Here is a 14,453-nt window from a genome sequence, read left to right as displayed (position 1 = left end):
CACAATTTTTTCGCTAGTTGCAACTGTTGCCGGATGGAACTATTATTGCCCTTAAATCTCTCAGAAAAAGGATTTCAGATGCATTTGGAACAAGAAAACGATAAGACGATCAGTTAAAAATTATAATATTGAAAACCAAATTTATTATTACTTTGCAAGTTGAGTCAGAGATCTCGTCCACCCAAGACCCAACGGTCTTGCCTCTTGCCTTTTGCGCCACTGAGATCCCCACTTCCCCCTAAGTAAGTACAGTAGATTCTCTGTCAATCGGGCACGAGGGGATGATATTAGCTCTGAAAAATGCGACCAGTTTTAGTGTAATTTTTTTCCCGTTATCGTACAAATCTCACGAGATATCTCCGAAACTATGTAGATTTCCTATTTGGGGTTTTCGGTTGCATATTCTATATTAAATTGGCTTTTGTTTTGTATTTGTATTATTTACTAATTCATTCTACAATGACAGAAAACAGCTAATAAACTCAAAAGTTTTTTTCGGCACGCTTGAAACATATGGAAAACATAGGAAATGTCATGCCCCTGATCGGGTATATGGGGCAAAATGCCATCCAAATTATCGAGAGATGTGGGCATCAAAATCATTGTAAATTCCACAAAAAGCGCTCAAATATAAAGAATCACGATAAAACAAGGGGAATTACAGCAAATTTGAACATATTTGCTTTAAAATCGAACGTGAAGATTGTCAACAAAATTTTGCGCTCGATTGAAAAAGAGCCAATTGAGCGAGAGTCTTCTACTGTAGGAGAAAAAACCCAATATCAAAGCTGCCCCACTTTTCCCTAATAACATTTTGTTGTTATGTCTTCTGAAACGTCAAATTGACCCATTTTTTTTTTGTTTCAATGGTTTCCATGTGTCCATTGCATTTTCTACTCCAATTTGCACTTTTTGTCACCAGCTGCCGCTATTGTCGCCTAAGTCTTAAGTAAGGACTTAATAAGTACTTATTAAGGACTTATTTTATTCACTTGGACAGAGCTCTTTCTTGAGAGTCTATATTTTTTTTTACTTAATCTCAGGTCTGTAATTTACACCAGACTGAAAATTATTATTTTTTGGTTCAATTTCATTCGGTTCCTTTCGGCTTTTGAGGTTGGTCGACGGATTTTATTGTCAATGCTAAATGTCATTTAAAAATAAAATGGTCATACACTGAGTGAGAGAAATCCGAAAAAGTTGAAATAACATTCCGGAAATGTTAATTTTACCCTGCAGTATTGATCCGAAACCGGTGTAAATATTACCCTTTTTAGGTGTATTGGGGGTTAAAAATAACCTTTTTCATGTTAATTTTACCCTTAAAACGGTGTAAAATTAACATTAAAAAATATTGATATATTTTTACACCTAAAAAATGTTAAATTTACGAGGAAAAATAGTTAATCGCACCCTCTTTTTTTCTCAGTGTACTTTGAATACAGATGAATAAGCCATTTAAAACTATCCCTATCTCAAACATCCCAGCTCTCCGCTATATCAAATTTGTACAAATTGTGTTGCAAGTTAAATAATGAATGCACAAAATTTTATCGAAGTTTCTCATTAAATTTACAAATTAATATTAGACTGATGAAAATGTACAAGAACGCAGTTAATAATATTCTTCATATCAAACAAAAAAGTTCAGATATTAATTAAAATTCATATTTAAACATTGCTCTGAGGCATGGGTTTTAGTATAGTTGGGTACGATAGAGTTTTGCAATTTATTTAAAAGAATGAAGTATTCTAAAACTGCACTTGTATGATTTCAGCTGCAAAATTGTATGAAAAATTTAAAAAATTTAATTGTATTTTACAAGAATAATGGAGAAACTGGGTGATATTGTGGTTACTCTATGGTATTATTGTATGAGAAAATGTCTTTAACACTTGGTATAAATAGAGTGTACAAGAGTTACCTCTATAATGAATTCAACTTAGCATTATTGTAATATTCCGTATTTATATTGTTTGTTGCAGGTTCGGCCGTGAGTATAAATCCGTACATCCGCCACTGGGAGGCCGCCAAATACGACAGATCCGAACTGGAGGTCGCTCACCGTCATCACGAGTTTCACCGTCGAAAACGTCGAGATGTGGCTTACGATCAATCAGCTCCCGACTATGGTCCTGCCCATACAATCAGATTACGATTCTCGGCTCATGATAGGTAAGTGGGAAGAAAATTTTTTCAGATCAATCGCCTTCAACTTGCACAAAATGGTAAATTTCACTTGATAAAAAGTGACAAAAACGGATTACAAATGTAAAAAAAATCTTTTCATAATTTATTTACACTTTAGAGTATATTTTTTAATATCAATTGGTTTTCTTCTTGTTTTTCACCTCTAAATCATTTGACCAGTAAAATAACAGTCTAAAAGAATGAGAAAAAAATGCGCGAAAAAGGAGACTGTTGAAACGATATAAGGAAATTGTGACAAGAATAGGAATGTTTTATATCTCTTGAAAGGAGAACACAAGTTTTACATTAAGCGAAGCTTTCAGGCTCTGGCAGAGGAGTCACCCAAATGACAAACTCCTAACATACGAGATGGCAACTGTTATCTCGTCTCGCGATAAAATGCAAAGTCTAAACGACGATGTAGAATATATTACGAGGACCCCACGGTGTTAGAGGGTGGTTATGTATACGAAAGTGAATAGTTGGAGGATTCACCGTGACATTTTTCACGATGAAAAGTCTTTTGGTAGTCCCTGGTGGTTTGTCTTGTCATTTCTTGGGGCTACCTTTAGCAGAGATGTAACCAACTTTCGTTTTTAATGACCAAACTAAGCTCTCAGGTTTATAGTAAGGGAAGTCTTTCAGGCTTTGAACATACTTTGGTTTCAAACACTTCTTATTTTTCCCGTATAGCTGGTCTTAAGTCACACATTTCCTGAAAAAAATTGATCAGATTCATCAAGGGAATGGGAAAATTTTGAAATGATTGCTGCCACAGTATGTGCGAAGCCTGGAAGACTTCCTCTACACTTATGTGAATTTGGGTTTCTGTCCAATTTGCCATCTGCGACATCTTTGAGTAAGTGGTTAAAATTTAAAATCATTTGAGGCTTAATTATTTTCAAACCGGAGGACTAAGATTTTTAAGAACCTTTCCTAAAATGAAAGCTTTTCGAGAATAATTCAAAAATAAGTTGGCATGTAAACAAATATCAGTAGATTATTTTAAGCGATGAGGCCAAAGATAAATATAAAAATGGGTGGTAAGGAGTTCCTGAGTATCCCATATGAGCTTCCAAATTGTAGGGTGCTTATTCCGTGCTCCATTTCCAATGTTTATACGTTTATAGTAAGTTTGTAGACAGAGGAAAGTGTTTTCACGAAAGTATTAGTGGAGGAAACTTAAACTGTCTATTCTATTACATTAGTGTGCTATAAATTGTCATTAAAGGATTTAAATTTTCTTGCACAAACTCAAAGAGAGGATAGTATACAAGGTGACTGAGAAAATTGCAACAAATTAAAAAGCTGTATGTTTATTTTTTGCTGCATTTTATTGAAATGTAGGTTTACGACCTCTTCCATTGCGTTTGGTGGAATCGTTGTTTCGATTGATTGATATTCATTCTGGTAGAGCAAGGCCAAATGCCCTATAAATTTAACCCTGAAAATTATACATTACAATATTGCTTCCATCCGGTTTCCTTTACTTTCAATGGAACATTTTTTAGGAAATTAAAAATAATCACGTGAATGCATATTCGTATATGTTTTGGAACTTTTCCAAAGGACTATTTCGTTCACTACTTGCTAATGACCTTGAAAATCCTTAATTTGTCTTCATGGTCAAATATACTACATAAATACCTTTAAAAATGTATCTCTGTCAATCACTTTTATTGCAACATTTTTTTAATGGTCGTTTTATTCAACCGATATGCACATACAAAAGGTGTTTCGTCCAATAAGATTATATACTCTAGGATCAGCTGAAACAGCATTCCACTAACTACAATAGCCGAAACAAATAAGGAGGTTTCATTCTGGGTTGGTTTCTTTCCATTCCCTCGTGTATCTCTAACTGACCTGCGAGTTAATTTGAATGCCTAATTTGCTGAACAGACCTGATTAATGATCAGACTACATTCCCATCCAGGAGGGTGACATTTGCTCTGAAAAATGCGACCAGTTTTAGTGTAAATTTTTTCCTGCTTTCGTAAACATTTCACGAGATATCTCCAAAACTACATAGGTTGCCAATTTGGGGTTTTTTGTTTCCTATTCTATATTAAATTGGCTTTTATTTTGTATTTGTATTATTTGCTAATTCATTCTACAATGATAGAAAACAGCTAATAAACTCAAAAGTTATTTCGGCACGCTTGAAACATATGAGAAACATAGGAAACGTCATGCCCCTGTTCCTATCAGTTTTACAATAAGCCGTCCCCAGGCTTAAACCATAATACGGGCTTCAAACAAAAGGCTTAGCCAAATGGCTTAACTGCTCTAATTTCTTATCAATCATGATTTTTTGGGAAAATTTAACTTAGGATTGGATTATTAAAGATAAGTAATCTATTAGGCTCTCAAAAAGCAAATAAATTGCACGCTATTTAGGATTTTGAGACCTACGGGAACTGGGCTAAACCTTTAGTCTGCAGACTGCTTAAGTCTGTCTAGGTCATAAGGAGTCTGTCCTTCTACCAGTTTCCTGACTACTACAATCACCATTTGTACTGACATTACTTTAGGACCCTTGTGAAGTTGATCATTAGTTACATACCAGGGAGTATTTGTAATTTGCCTTAATGCTTGGTTTTAGAACCTTTGTAGAACATCAATATTTGTTTAGGCAGGGGCTCCCTCGAGCTGAATCCCATAGGCCCCGACTGGTTTTATTATAGACCCGTACTAGGGGCCCATTAAGCCTAATAAAAAGTGAAGCTATTTTTCACTTTTCCTTGTAAAAAATTTGCGGATATTTCACCGTGACTTAAACAAATTTGCTGCAGTTCTTGTACAATTTTGGCGAACATTATGAAATACGTATTTTTTGATAGCCTTTAATGCACGATTTCAAAATATGTCAGACTGATAAGTCAATTCACTTTAGGAAAAAACATGCCAATAGTCTTCAGTGCCTCTATGCAAAAACGTATGGAAAAATGAAATAATAAAAAAATGAAAAATGCAATTGTCACAGAACTGCCACTGAAATTAAATTCTTTGCTTTAAATTCTTCAAAATATAATTTTTTTAAAAAGTGTAACTGTCTAAGAACAGGATTTGCCTCCCAGAATTCAAATCAGCAAAGTAAATGAAGGAAAATATTATCAAAAACGGCGCGATGTCAAACTTTCCGTGCATAACTTCGTGCATGAACTGCGAAATTTTGTATAACTTTCCGCAAAACGTGAAAAGAGCATTAAAATGTATTTTTATCTCTGTCGGGATATTCTTTCCACGTCACTTTAAAGGTTAAGGAAAATAAAAATGTTTTCTCGGTAACAATATGGTTATAAATTGCCCAGAAGTAAGATTAATTCAGTTATTGGTTTTAGCTATTTTTTGGAAGTTGCATAATTGGATAATTTTTCTGATATAGGGTAAGATGGGGTAATTTGGAATCATGTTTTCAAGATGATTCAAGATCTTCTAACCGTTTTAGATATCGAAAGAAAGAAACAACGAAAAAGTATTCCCGAATGTAAAGTCTTGTACTTCGTCGTGGTTTTCTTTTTCTCTTTGTCCATCTGAAACAGTGAGAAAATCTCAAAATTTCAAAATTGACATTATTGCAAATTACCTTATCTTACTTTTACCGATGGCTTTTAATTGTTTCTTGTAGTTATTATTATTAATCGTGTTGGAATACTAGTTACCCTTGTTACAATGTAATCATGTTATATTGCTGCTGTTGTATCCCGTGTCCCGTGTTGGAAGAATCCGCTAAGTCCAGGTTTAGACCGCCCAGGAGCGCCTTCCCCGTGATGTGGACGCTTTTTCCATGCTCCCGGAGTTTTTTGTTTCTTGTAGTGATATTTCAAGGTTAAAGGTCAAAGCGGTGGAAGATCCCGTGACCACTTTTAATCAATATTGGGTTTATTAAGAATGTTTTAAAATTTGGAAGAAGTTCTAAACTATTCTAATCAATCGCTAATTTTCTTCTTATCTAGAATTTTGTAGTACCTAATCCTTTTGAGTGCGTGGCATATTTTCAATGGGCGAAGAGGATGTAGGACTAATTTATTGGATGAAAACCACCAAAAGCCCTAAAGTAATTTAGAGCAAGTGTTGCCTAGGTTTTGAAATCAGGTTGAGTAAGGGAGACAACACAGAAAAAAACTCACCTAATATAATCAGAGTGTTGCCTTCCTAGTGGTCATTCTCGTCATTCTTTGGGGAATTCGCGTGTCACATGTGATTCAACTACGAGCTTTTGGAAGTTTGTTTGGGGGATGTTGTGACGGGGATATGTCGAGTTGATATAGGAGGTACCATCTCTCAAAATGAGCAACAAACCCCTGCTGTATCACATTCTCTCTGTGTTAGACTCGGCATTAATGTCATGAATAACAATTAGCAAGTTTTCAAACGTTGGGCTTTGTTGTCTGCCCACTTGATAATTATTGTAATATTATATACATAAAAGTTCATCAACATTGACTTTGTTTGGGGGATGTGCGGGTGTTTGAGAAATGATGAGTAATTTTTGCTGTTTTCATCTATACTCCTTCGTTTCTCCATCACTTCTTCTATTGTCCACAAATGTATATTATTTTCCTATTATATGCCATATCTCTCTGTTGGATGTCACGGTGAAAAAGTTTTACTGCTAGCTATTTTTCATTAAACGCTATAAATATTAATATATCTGGGAGTGGACAAAAACTAAAGTTGGTTGTTGGTTTTTTTTTGTCTATTCACAATGAAAGTAGCTAGGGTTTAATTACTTTCATTTTCCTGACAATGAATTCTTTAACCTCTCGGGATAATGTCTTACTAAGATAATAATCTTTTTGTAGATGGGAACGTTACATTGGCGGTTATTAAAAATAATTAATATTATGAAATGTTTGACGAATATGATCAATATGCGAAAATTATTAGAAATATTTGTAGTAAACGTAGAGTAGAATAGGGTGGTAAAGTGATACAAGTTGAACATAGTGTTACAAGTTGGACAATTCGCCGGTACAAGTTGGACAGGGATTTTTTCTTGATAAATACTGTACTAAAATTTTTTTAAACACAAGGAACCAAATTATAAAACTAAAGCATTAAAAATATACAAATAAAAAAGGTCACCGAAGACCGGAAGTCGATATCTTTTACCGTTTAAGCTCCAGAACAGTGCAAAGTTGAAAAAAAAGTCGATTATATAACTGCTCTCTCTTTGAGTTCGAGGAGTAAAATGAAGTACTAAATTTATCAAGACAAAAAGCCCTGTCCAGATTGTACCATTGTCCAACTTGTACCACTTTACCCTAACCTTATTCAGAATCTGCTCCCAGTGGGAAAGAATTTTTGCATCATAAATACAATAGGGGAAAGTCCTCTCCCTTCGAACTTCGAATAATGTGATTTTTTTCAAGTTTTCCTAAGAGACCTAAACATTTCTATTAAATATTAGTTACCTTATTATCAATTATCGATAATTATGTGACAATCTTGTGGAAATCTCTTAGAAAAGTAGAAGAAATTCACATTATTCGAAAGCATGAACGTTCGAAGGGAGAGTACTTTCCCCTAAGGGAAGTTCTTCAGGCTTCGCACATACTCTGACTTCGAACACTTCATATTTTTCTCATATTCTTTTTCAGGAATCTGACCTGTTTTTCGGAAAAATTGAGACTGAAGACTAGTTATTCAAATATATTGCCATAGATACGTCAGATTCAATGAAAAAGAATCAAGGGGTGAATAAGTGGCTCTCACAGCGAATCGTGAGCGGCGATCGACAAAATTGTGCCGATCTGGAGCTAAAAATCGACAGATCGGTACAATTTGGCAAGAAATTGACAGATCGGCATTTTTTAGTAAAAAAAAAAACGTTAAATTGGCTTGATTTTAGCGAAAAATCGGCATATTTAAATATCACTTTGCTCTTATGAAATATAGCTTTCGTTTAAACTCGTGTAACGTCATAAATTTCATTCAGACGGCTGGTAAATTTTATTGTACCGTGCTTGAATCATTAATCTTTCTGCGGAAATTCTGCAAAATTGGCGGTCTGGCATGAGATCGGCACAAATTTTGCAGATAATTGTGCAGATTGGCACAATTTTTACAAAAGATCGGCAGTTCGGCACTCGAATAAACCGTGAGCGGCACAGTTATCTACCCTTTGAGAAGAATGCGAAGTGCTCGAAGCCAAAGAATGTGCGAAGTCTGAAGCCCATCCCCTAATAAATTTTATTTAAAATAATAAAGTAGTAGAACTTTTGAGCTTGGAGGAGTTGGAGGAAGAAAATCCGTCCTGATGAAGACTCTTCTAAGCCAACGGTACCAATCACTGTTCAGCTGGAGTGGTAACTTTGAGGGGTGCTATAACGACGGCTAACTTCAAGTTACGATATCGCTATAGTTCCGCTAGGTGAAGTTGAGAGTGCTCGATGAGTTATTGCGAAGGCACAATCGAATCGGCTCCTCGCACCTCGAGGCTAACGATGGAGGGTGCTCCAGCATGTTCTGGTGTGGGACCTGTAGCATTCGTGTTACAATAATCACACCGAACAAACTGGGCTTTTCTACATGGTCATTGCTTTTTTACACGTGGAAAAAAATAATCAAAAAATTGCGGCACCAAATTAATTTTTGCACTAATTTGATGTTTTTTAGCCCTTTTGAGACAATATTCTTTAAAAAGAAAATGATATATTAGTAAAATTTTCCAGTACCTTGAACAAAAAGCAAAAAGCAATTTCCCGGTCAATTGTTTTTTTCTTGATAGTTCCATATCACATAGTCCGTTAACATTCTCTATTTAAATTCAGTGTTCAAATAAAGTTCGAAATTTCATCGACCGCCATCGAAATCAGCTGATGCCAGGAAAAATCAAAACAAAAGAATTTTTACTCATAAAACTCTTGTGAAAATTTTTGAAATATAATATTTAAAATTAGCCTAGGCATTAGTGAAATTAAAGTATTGTTGTATAAAATACATGTGAATAATGTGAACTAGATTGCTTTTGAGGACCTGAAAATATTTCCCGCCTTCGACATTTTACTTACACAAGAGGGCGCTGTAGTCAGTGAGGATGGATTCGAAAGCAATGAAGGCGTCATATTGACTTTTCCATTGCTTCTTCGAAAAGCGATGAAAAGAGCAAAAAGCCCAGTCTGTTTCCTGTGAATATATCACAATCTTAGTGTTTGATTCTCTACGATCAAGATAAATTGAAAATCCACTCATATTAGGTTTTAATAATAAAAATCTCATTTGGAGTAGCTTCTGAATTAGGCCATTCTACCCTACCATACATAGAAAAAACACTTCGTAAAATTGTTCATAAATATTTGTGAATTTCCACTGAGGAGTTACGAAATGTTCGTAAATTTTACAACTCACAAAAAGGTTTGTAAAACTTTGTACTTTTTAACAAACACTGTTCGTAACATGATCACTCCACGAGTCTTTTTTGTATCCTTTTACAATCATTTGTTCGTACATTTTTGTTTGTATGGCATATCTTTACGAACAAATTACAAAATTTTACGAACACTTTTCTTTGTGTTTACAAACATTCACGAACAAATGTTTGTGAAAAGAAAAGAGTGGTTGTACAAACTTTTACAAACTTTTTAGTGGGTTTTGCGCTTTACGAGCATTTCGTAAGTCTCCAGCAGGAATTGTCAAACATTTACAAACAATTTTGCGAAATATTTTTTTTCTGTGTAGCTGTATAGAGTTATTTACAGCAATTAATATAATTAAACAGCTGCTGTTTCAATTTGTGTTTTATGTACTTTACAAACTACGTAAATTCAGAAAATGCATAGAAACCCTAAAACCCTAGATAAATTTATTAAATACCTGTAATGCAAATAATGTAATCACTCGAGAGCTTTTGCTTATGAACTTGGACTAAAGTATGCACATGAGACAAGGTTATAAATCATTTAGGTGTTTGAACGGTGTTTTAATAAAGTTGGGAGAAATATATATATTTCACCTAAGGTGTGTGTAAATGTATTGTTTTCTGAAGGTGTAAATGTAATTTTCATAAGTTTCCTTGGTACATAAATTAAAGGGGTGAGCAGGAAAATCACAAATGCAGTCCCCAAACCAATGTAAAAGAGCTTTTGTGTGTACGCCTTATAAACAGATTTTACTCGTTCACCAGTAAATATATTGCTGTGTCGGCAAAATAATGTCATCTGTGTCCTTTCTTCTTTTGGCATATATTCATTTATAAAATTTACTCTGTTTACCATGAAAATTACTTCCTGTTTACTCTCAATTTATTTTCTGGGTATTCTGCAATTTTCAGTTATATAAAAATCTGTGACAGACAGTTTTTGTAACTTTATCTTTTGTTATACATCTTATATATCCGGAAATTCTTTCTCACGACATACCATGAGATTTCCTAATTTGGGAAGGTCGAGAAGTAACAATTACAAGAGTGTATAAATTATCCCAATAAAGCAAAATCGTGTTAGAGAGAAATGTTTGAAGATGAATTTAGAATGAATTTTTAATTTGAATTTTTTACTTTTCAGAGAATTCCGATTGCTACTCCACGAAGATCCACAGTCGGTGTTTAGTCCAAATGTTGAAATTGAGAATACCTTAGGACCATTAGACTTTGACGTGTCTCGCATTTATAGTGGCACTTTAGAAGGTAAGTGACTTTACTCATATGAGAAAATTCAAAACTACGTGAGAGACAGTGAAGAACATTATCGAAAAGTTCATATTGGGAGAAACTGTTGAGAAAAGAGCTTTTCATCTCGACTCTCTTGAGCATTATGTAGACTTATATTCCGCTTCTGAAAGTGTAGGAATATATACACATACCTATATTCTCGAGGAGTTAACCTGAAGTATTCGTCGTAAATTTTCCAAGTATTATTCTTTAAAGAATTTTGTAACAATCTCCAGAGTATTTTTTGAGGGTTCTTCAAAGATCATGAGTTCAAGCGCATAAATTTACCTAAGTATATTATTGGTATATTATGTGTACCTATATACATTGACTTTCTTACACTGATTTACAAAGAAAAATATTTAAAAGTCAATCGAGAAAATGTTAACAAGAAGTGCATAATTTTAATAATTACTATTTTATGAAATCAAATTTTCAATGAAACTTGCGGTTCATTCAAATGGTTTTGTAATATTTTTATAATATAACTTTTCCCAACTTTTATTCCTCCAACTCATTGAAAAAGCAATTTATAATTTTAAAAGAGTTTGATAAATTTTCCAGAGGAATTATTGTTCGGTTCAAAGACTTCTTTCCACGCTGAACACTGAATATTCTATTTGTAACTATAAATTATATTTGATAATTCGCATTTCTGTATATTATGTAGTCGCATTTAATTATTATGAGTTTTTAAATTACTCATAATTTTACATGATATTAATTAAAACTTTTTTTGGCATTTTTTCATTTCCTAAAAGCTGAATGGCTTTTTTATTTTGTCTGGTCCGTTCAAATTAACATTCATACGCCTCGGCGATACTTAATAGTTCAATAATTCACCACTAGTGGCGCCACTACATGCTGAAATGAATGTTACCAAAAAAGAGTGTTGCTTTCCCTGGGGTTCAATAGAACCGGAGGCCAAAATGCCATATCTTCGGTACTAATTGGCTGAATTCGATAACTTAGGAGGGTGCTAGTCAAAGGTTTCACTAAATACTACAACTTTCTGAAACGTTTGAATTAGGTAGGGCTAACGCTAGGGATGCTTACGTAGAAAAACAAAGGTCTGTAGTAGGTCTGTTGAGCCTGGAGGACTTGGAGAGAGAAAGCACGTCCTGATGGAGACTCTTCTAAGCCAACAGTACCAATCACTGTTCAGCTGGGGTGGTAACTTTGAGGGGTGCTATAACGACGGCTAACTTCAAGTTACGACATCGCTATAATTCCACTAGATGGGGTTGTGAGTGCTCGGCGAGTTATTCCGAAGGCACAATCGAATCGGTTCCTCATTCGGTCTTCACCAGTGAAGCGAGGAGGACGCCGTATTCGTGGCGCTCTTGGAATGGGCAATAGGGGCTCACTCCCGGAGACAAACGATGAAGGGTGCTCCAGCATGCTCTGGTTAGAGCCCGTATCAATTCTTGCTACAAGTCCATCACACTTAACCTCACATATCTTGACACCTATTAATTCATTCATTTTCAACCGCTTATCCCTATCGCCCCTGTCGGCTTTCTTGTCGATCTTCCATTTTCGTCAAAAATGGCCTTTTTTTAAAAAAAATCTGACGTTTCTGCCTACAAAGATAGGGGAAATTTTCTTTTAAAAGGCATTTAAAAAAAAATTCTACTAATGCGTAGAGGCCATTACTTCAGAAAGATGTTAGGTATCGATCCCAAAACGACTCAATACCAGATCCTAAATTTGTTTCATCTACCTTGTCCCGAGTCTGCTCCGAAGTCCGAAGTCGCTTCCTCTTTACAGTGATTTACATGGCTTTTCTTATATTGACACCGTTTAATCGATTTTTACTACTTACTTAATAGGGCACTCAATGGGTTAAGTGGTAGATGTTATGATGTAAGTGTCCCCTTTAGGTCACCAGGAATTTTTATAGCCTTAAAGGTTTTCGGATTGCATCCAGTGAGCTTCACTGCACTTGATTCCACCGGCATGGGACTGAACCTTATCTCGTACAAGAAAAAATAATAATGCATGTCTAGAAATCCCCTTGTGGGAAGCCCTTGTTCCTTCATGGAATGTTGGGCCAGCATTATTATTATTATTATTATTATTATTAATAGGCAGTACAACAAATTGTTGGTCTTGGTCTGAGTTGATGTCACTCAAACCTGTTACTCGCCACTCTATTGCCCAATTCCGCATTCTTAATTAGGTGCTGTTCGCTTCCACGCCATAGCATCGGTCCAACGGAGGTTGCGTCGACCTCGTTTCCTCAAAGCATAGAGTCTACGTCTAAAGGCTTTCCTGGCAGGGTCGTCCTCATCCTTGTGAACCAGATAACCAGCCTACACGACGACAGTTACCTTTCGGTATCGTTCTATTTTGTATAGGTTCTGCTGGAATTGTTTCTCCTTACACAAGGACTCAAAAATCCGTTGTAGAATTCTCCTCTCAAACATGGCTAAGAGTTTGTAATTGTAGTCCTTCCGCTTTATCAACACTTACATTACACTCAACAGGCGGTGGCCCTCTTTTTGAGAATTTGAGGCTCGGTATCTGTACTCTGATCCTTTCTGTGATACACTGATTCCATGACAGTTCTTCCGTTTGCTGAGGACGACTGACAGGATCATAGTCCTAATGTCCCATACAAGTACCTTTGTCTTTGTACTTAAACTTTCTTGACTTGAAGCAGCTGTGCGCGGACTTCTTTTGAGATATTGTTGTAGGCTATGATTGTTGACTCAAGATAGACGAAGGAGTTTACAACCTCAAAGTTGTATTCCTCCATCGGGAACCCTGTTGGACCATTGCTCTCCGTAGATGTTGCCGGAGTTGCTGCTAACAAGGCCACTATGTGCGTTGTTTTGCCTTCATTTATCCGTAGTCCTAGACTTCGTAACGATTTTCGGCATAATTGTATAGGATTTCTATATTTCGTTTATACATTACTTTTTGCTCATATTACTTAGTTACCGTAGATACAGATGACTGTGAACCCTAGCGGTGACTTTGTATCTCTGCTTTTCGTAAGAATTTCTTTAGTTCTAGCACTTAAGGATTAGTTTTTAAACCATTCCAAAGTGGCTTTATGGCCTTTAGACTATCGTTAAGTTCTTGAATAAAAAAAGCTTACGAAAATAAGGGGTACAAAGTCACCTGTGTCTACGGTAATCTAAATAGAGAATCAATCATTCACTCGTAATTTAGTTATTTTAACAGATTTGAGAAGAAAACGGTTAAAGAAGTTAAATGTTCGTGGTATCACACTAGAGAATTTCACATTAAAATTGTAATGTGATTCACATTAAAATTCAGTACAGTTCAGTAACATTCAGTATCCTAATGTGCAATTTTCGTCAAGAGCTTTTAGAAATCGATTCATTTAGTGATAAAAAAGTGGACTCGAGTTACAAAAATTTGTTTAAATAGATTAAAATTGCATAAATACGATTGATGATTAATGAGCAAATTAATGAGAATTGAGCAAATTTATGAGCAAAATTTGCTCATTAAATTTTTTTCAGGTATTACTTTATTACAGTCATTCGGGTAGTTTCTGCGCCCCAATTTTCTCACTAATTTATTCGTGATTAAATTGTGATAAAAAGTAGTGCTAATACCTAATATTTATCG

General features: G+C 35.0%; 1 protein-coding gene across 1 annotated transcript in view; it reads left to right on the top strand.

Annotated features, from left to right (window-relative positions):
- Positions 1 to 14,453, top strand: part of LOC129798494 (uncharacterized) — a 175,979-nt gene that overhangs the window by 43,618 nt on the left and 117,908 nt on the right. Inside the window, exons 2-3 of the mRNA XM_055841669.1 lie at positions 1,987 to 2,176; positions 10,702 to 10,823. Of these exons, the coding sequence (XP_055697644.1) occupies positions 1,987 to 2,176; positions 10,702 to 10,823 (312 nt within the window). The remainder of the gene's footprint in view (positions 1 to 1,986; positions 2,177 to 10,701; positions 10,824 to 14,453) is intronic.

Source organism: Phlebotomus papatasi, chromosome 1, assembly GCF_024763615.1.
Source record: "Phlebotomus papatasi isolate M1 chromosome 1, Ppap_2.1, whole genome shotgun sequence".
NCBI classification, from domain to species: Eukaryota; Metazoa; Arthropoda; class Insecta; order Diptera; family Psychodidae; genus Phlebotomus; species Phlebotomus papatasi.
This window is presented reverse-complemented; position numbering and strand designations above follow the sequence as displayed.